The following is a 5931-nucleotide window of genomic DNA, read 5'->3' on the forward strand; positions in this document are numbered from 1 at the left end:
TATCCCACTATTGGCAATGGTACTACTGTACTTTCAATAAAGCAATCGTACTATCAAATTCACAAAAACACTGTCTGAATACATTGCTCTTCTTAATGGGTTCAGTTGACTATTTCATCTGCAATTTCCTATGACCTGTATCCCAAACACACACCATTTGAAACTGTACGTGGGCAACTGTGCACTCAATGGGTATGGACTAGTTTAGAGGATGTAAGAAAACTTACAAAGAACACACAGTGAGTATAAAGTCTTTCATTTATGTTAAGAACACTAAATGAACTTGTCATTTTTTTAATTTAAAATTGGTATTTTAGCTATAAACTTCAAAAAAGCATGGTGAGGACCTGAACATGAGCTGTACTCACAGAGTCTTCACTCTCTGCTAAACAGAACAGCCTCATCCTGCATTAGAAAAGCACACACTTAATCTTCTGGGGTTGCCCTTCAGTGGCTCCCTTTTGTACTAAAATTTATGGCATTCTTGAAACAATTTTCTCGACCAAAATGACCTTTAACTTTGAAGCGATGTACCTGATCAGACTGGAGGAACTCTAATGGAGGAAAAAGGATAAATATCTGCTGAGAATATTATCGGTGGCATGTAAGAAATCCTTAACCAAGAAATGGCTAAAGAAAGAAATGCCTAGTATTGACGAATATAATATCTATGTAACCCCCCCAATTAAATACCAAAGGGCTAACAGAACAATGGCAAAGCGTCAGGAAGAAGAAAAACACTAAACTTGTCAAAAAAGAAGCCTATTACGTATGTATGATTATTAGAAATTAAAGAAAATACATCATACAGAGAGAGAATCGTACATAAAGTTCATAAAAATATCAAGAAGTCTTATTTCTGAGGTAATATTGATAGGAAATAATCTGCTCATACTCCATCCAAATCATTTCACACCAACTTCTGCATATATTGTGCTCACTATTTGGGTTTATTATACAATTTGTCAGTTGTTTTGCATTGAAAATAACATGAAATATTAAACTACAGGGGTGATCACTTTACTCAATAATAGAAAATGGGTCCCTTAAAGTAGAAGCTTGGGAACCACTGCTCTGGCTGACACAGGAAATACCATTTCAGTCTGATGCAACACTCATCACTAATTATAAGCAGTAATGCTATCAACTTGACGTGCTGCTGCTGTCACAGCCAACCAGCATTTCTCAAGACCACATTATCATGAGACTTCAACTCCTGATGAACTTGAACACCTTTTCTTTGAAACAGAAAGAGGAACAGAAATGAGTGGCCTGGGAGAAGGGAGTTTGTATGTACGTGTATCTAAACCAACACTCAATAATGAAAGTACATTTAATTTCATGTCACATGCTTATGAGTCAATATCGTTATCTTGCCTTGAATGCGGAAACAAATTGTGCCTGGCAGGTTGTAACCTGCACAGCAAAAAGGTAGCAAAACCACAAGTGTAGTGCTCGGCACAACATGCATTGTGATCTCTTATTATAAATAAGATTTTATCTCATTGAACGTCTTGCTTTCCTCCGACACCTACACTTTTTTCCAGTCAACTGCCCTCATGCACAAAGCACACCACTGTTCTCTCCACCAAACAGACAAGTCTTCTGATGAGAGTAAACAGAGAGCTGTGAAAAGGCCGCCGCAGCAACAGAGAGCTGTTTTTTCCTCCTCTTCCTCCTCCCCCCACTCATCTGCCTCGCTCTCTGTCACCTGACTGGTGACATCACCACCTGTTTGTGTCATCCTGTGTCCTGCAGTCCACACACCCATGTCGCAACAATGAAGTAAAAGAAATAATTAAGGCTGTGGGATTTGCCGAAGGGAAATTCCCTCACTGCTTTCTCACACACACACACACACACACACACACACTGCACAATCGTGGAATCCACACAGTCTTTACTGCCTGAAGATAACAGGGTAACATGGAAAGTGAAACAGTTTGTGTTATCAGCAGTGAAGTTATGAACTGTCGGGCTTTTTAATGGCAGATCACAATTACAGGATATTATTATACTGTAAATATACTGTTTCAACAAGAGCTTATATTCCCAACAGTTCCAACCACTATGACATTAGCTTTATGATGATTGTGCAGCAGTTTAAAACTGTTCACATGTTCACAGACACAATTCTCTCACTAAAAAATAAAATAATGTAAAAATAGTTTGCTTTCAATAATAATAACAATAATAATAATACACAATAAAAATACAGATATCTACAATTGAATTAAGAACTAATGATTGAGCGTGACAAGCTACAGTGATTACAAATAAAAGTACAACACTATGTGTACGTCATCATGACTTGGCTCGGAAACCTTCACATTAAAGTGCAATGTGAAAGACTCATTTTTATAAATATCTGTTTCTCAACATTATGTCATCTTCCCTTGAACCCATGATATGATTTCACACTAAATTCCCCAGCAGCAGGGGTGGAGCATTATTCAGGTCACTTATGAGTCAGAGGGCGGCATTTCTGTCCACCGATCAGCACTGAGGTGACGGCACTTGATCTACAGCTATCATCTGTTTCATCTCTTCCCCCGCATGCTTCTGGTCAGGCACAGTCGCTTCGCCCACACCCAGCTCCCATAGTGAGCCCTCTGATTCAACTGTAGCTCGTTTCAACATGGCCAGCGTCCGATTCCTGAAGTTTCCACACAGGCTGAGATAGAGCAGGGGTCTGAGGCAGGCGTGCAGGAAGCCCAGCCCAGATGTGACCATCAGAGCTCTCTCCATGGAGTGCTCGTGATTACCAGATGAAACATCACCAGGTTCTTTGGACCTGCTCCTGAAGGTGTCCACAATGAGTGCGAAGTTGTATGGCACCCAGCATAGTAGGAAGACAACTACCAGGGGCAGGATGACCATGATGGCCTTCTGCTTCTGGACGCCTTTAGAGCTGCGCTGCAGCCGCAGCAGGATACAGGAGCAGACGATGATCAGGGCGCCTGCAGGCAGCAGGAAGCCCAGCGTGTGATGGAGCAAGCGTGCGGCCAGCTTCCCATGAGTTACTGGCTCAGAGTAGCTGCGATCACACAGTGTTCTCTCCTGTGTCGTTTCTTTCGTCTCCACCAGGAAAATACACCACGGCAGTGTGAGGATCAAGGAGACGATCCAGACCGACAGGCAGCTGATATGAGCTAACCTGGGGTTATCATGGGAGTACAGCCGACTGGCGTGGACGATGGACAGGTAGCAATCTACGCTTATGCAAACCAGCAGAAAGATCCCACAGTAGAAGTTGATCTAGGAGAAAAGAAAAGGAAAGCTTGAGTTATCTTGTGTAAGTTGAAAACTTCCAGCCATATTTTTATCACTTTCACTTCTCCCCTCATCTCGCTTCTTCCTAGGAATGCCTGGAGGAATGTGGTAGTCAATGGGGAGTATAAACAAATGAACATATCAAGTACAATGACCCTGGTCTGCCAAGAGTCTTCATCAAACAGGAAACAGCAGTCTACAGCCAAAAACAACCTTCTTACATTCCTCTTTCACTTTCCAGTCCCTGCCTGTTCCACACACAACCTGGTACTTACATTAAAAACAGCCACACAGATCTTGCAGAAGACCACGCCAAAGCACCATCCACCTTGCTGAGCGGCCTGTGCAGCCCAGAAGGGCAGCGTGAGCAGGAGCAGGATGTCCGCGACACTCAGGTGGAGGATGAAGGTGTCTGACATCCTCCAGGATCGCCTCCTCTGAGCCAGAACGGCCAGGAGTAGTCCATTCCCCAGCAGACCTATGACCAGCTCTGCAGAGTACAGAAGCGGGATCAACACCGCTTCACTGGCACTTTGCTCAAAGTCCTCTGGGTACTCATAGTCCTGGTAGTCATAGGTGTCATTCTGGCGGAATAATCCATCGAGCTCCGGCACAATGTTCATCTTCTGTGGAGACAAGAAGGTTCAGCTTCAAAAGAAAGAAATGCAAAATGCTGCAGTGGCTCAGAGACCAGCTTATATAACCTCCTCTCTCTGTGTCTCAACTCTGCTGTGTCAAAGTCATGTTTTGAAAATCTCCCCTTGGGAAGTCCAGCTGAGCTTTATAAACACGCTCAAACTCATACTCATACATCACAACTCACATGGTGCGATGTCACTGGATGAGGCAACAGTGGAGTGGGTTTGAACGGAAAGCCCAGTTCCTCTTGGTCACACACAAACACACGAACACAAAACCTAAGCTGCTATGTCATGCACGGTGGCTGTGTGCTACACTCACTTTTTAATATTGATGGAGGTAGATATGCAAACACAACATGAGAAGCAGAAGTGCCTGTAGGACTACGTGCTGGTGAGACACACTGGTGCGCAGATAAATATGGATTATAGAGCTGGATCCGGTTTGAAACGGAGTCCACTAAGAAACAGAGAGGCAAAGACTTGGCTTCATACTGTAAAACACACAAAAGCTGACATTATCAAACAGGCTTGTGGTTAAAGCATAGTTTGCGCATGTGATTTCACTTACCATACAGGGCGCAGGTAACCTCTCTGTGCACTGCGGACTGATGACACTTAAAAAGGACAACCTCCACAGATGTCTTCACACCGGGGTCAACAACTCTGCACGATGAACCACCGTCTGTGTTTTTGGAGGGAGGACGGAGGAGCTCCTGCAGCTGTCGGGCGTCCGTCAAGGCCGGCACAAAAACGCACAAATCTTCCTCCGAGTCTCAGCGTAAACTTTACGTATCACTCAACTTAAAACTAAAAAGGAATCGCATGTTTAAGTGGTTTGAGGGTAAATCACCGAGACAAAACCACCCCGGACAGCAGGAGACACCAACAGGCGGGCGATGAGAGACGCTGCGCCTCCCCTATAGGAAGTTTTAAGACACGGACGCACTCCGCGTACAGACCTTGATCTTATCTGTCACGTGCACTCAGCTCACTTACATGCACTTTATTACTGCCCTACCCGATTGTTGTGGTTCACCAAGGGTCACCTCCTCTCACACGTTGCCAACTCGCTGCCCAGTCTGCCAATTCTCACGAAAACCCGAGTCACTTGTTCAGCCGTGTTTCAAAATAAAATGTATAGTTAAATTACCCTCAGTGTCTACGCATAAAAATCCAAGAAAGGAGGCTGAGAATTAGACAGTGCTCTTCTAGTTGTAATAAAAAGCACACGATGTGATAAAAATGGCTCAGTGCATGCGGATTATTCCATTATTGGGGGAAACTGGTGTTTTATTTTGAAGGCCAAATTACCTAACTTCCGCGTTTCCGCTTTCTGTGCCTGACTTGACGCAACGATTGTACATATATGAACCTATGCTGTGAACACAAAGCAGTCAAACAATGAGCCGCACATACAGCTGTTCTCCACTAGATGGAGGTGTTGTGTGTCTAAAACCTGAGGACAGCTCCAACCTGCTGTTTATCAGGATATATTTAAGATGGAAAAAAAATCAGCAATAGGTCTTTTAATATCAGTGCTTGAGAGGGATAAATAAATAAATAAATAAAATTGAATTAAATCAAATTAAATTAAATTAAATTAAAAAATGAAATGAAATAAAATAAAATAAAATAAAACAAAACAAAATAATATAAATTCTATAAAATAAAATAAATGAAAATAAAATAAAATTAAATTAAATTAAAAAATGAAGTAAAATAAAATTAAAACAAAATAAAAATAATCTTATAAAATAAAATGAAAATAAAATAAAATAGAATTCAAAATAAAACAAAATAATATAAATGAAATAAAATAAAATAAAATAAAGTCAAACAGCCTGAGTTAAAAATAAATAAAGACAGAAATCAGAGACAGAAGTAGAAGTAGAATTACCATACTCTTTCAATAGTAGAAATAGTCTTTCCACAGAATCCCTCGCTATCAGATCATTATCTGATTACTTTTGATTTCTTTTTACCCGATTACACGCCACTCAGCAACAGTTACTATACT

The 5931-nt window shown here is 41.7% G+C and overlaps 1 protein-coding gene across 1 annotated transcript; it reads right to left on the reverse strand.

The window, feature by feature from the left end:
- Positions 1-1883: 1883 nt before the first annotated feature.
- On the reverse strand, positions 1884-5009 carry LOC126392241 (C-X-C chemokine receptor type 3-like). Its single transcript, XM_050047543.1, has 3 exons — positions 4483-5009; positions 3549-3899; positions 1884-3258 (listed from the first exon to the last, which is right to left on the reverse strand). The coding sequence occupies exons 1-3, from the start codon at positions 4483-4485 to the stop codon at positions 2497-2499; spliced, it is 1116 nt and encodes a 371-aa protein (XP_049903500.1). The 5' UTR covers positions 4486-5009; the 3' UTR covers positions 1884-2496.
- Positions 5010-5931: the final 922 nt, after the last annotated feature.

Source organism: Epinephelus moara, chromosome 6, assembly GCF_006386435.1.
Source record: "Epinephelus moara isolate mb chromosome 6, YSFRI_EMoa_1.0, whole genome shotgun sequence".
Classification (NCBI taxonomy): Eukaryota; Metazoa; Chordata; class Actinopteri; order Perciformes; family Serranidae; genus Epinephelus; species Epinephelus moara.

What these genes read in the sequence shown, in the direction of transcription:
- LOC126392241 (XM_050047543.1), bottom strand. An exon ending in TCTGTGTGGCTGTTTTTAAT is followed by an intron (nt 3,259 to 3,548) that starts GTAAGTACCAGG and finishes CTTTTCTCCTAG; the next exon opens with ATCAACTTCTACTGTGGGAT.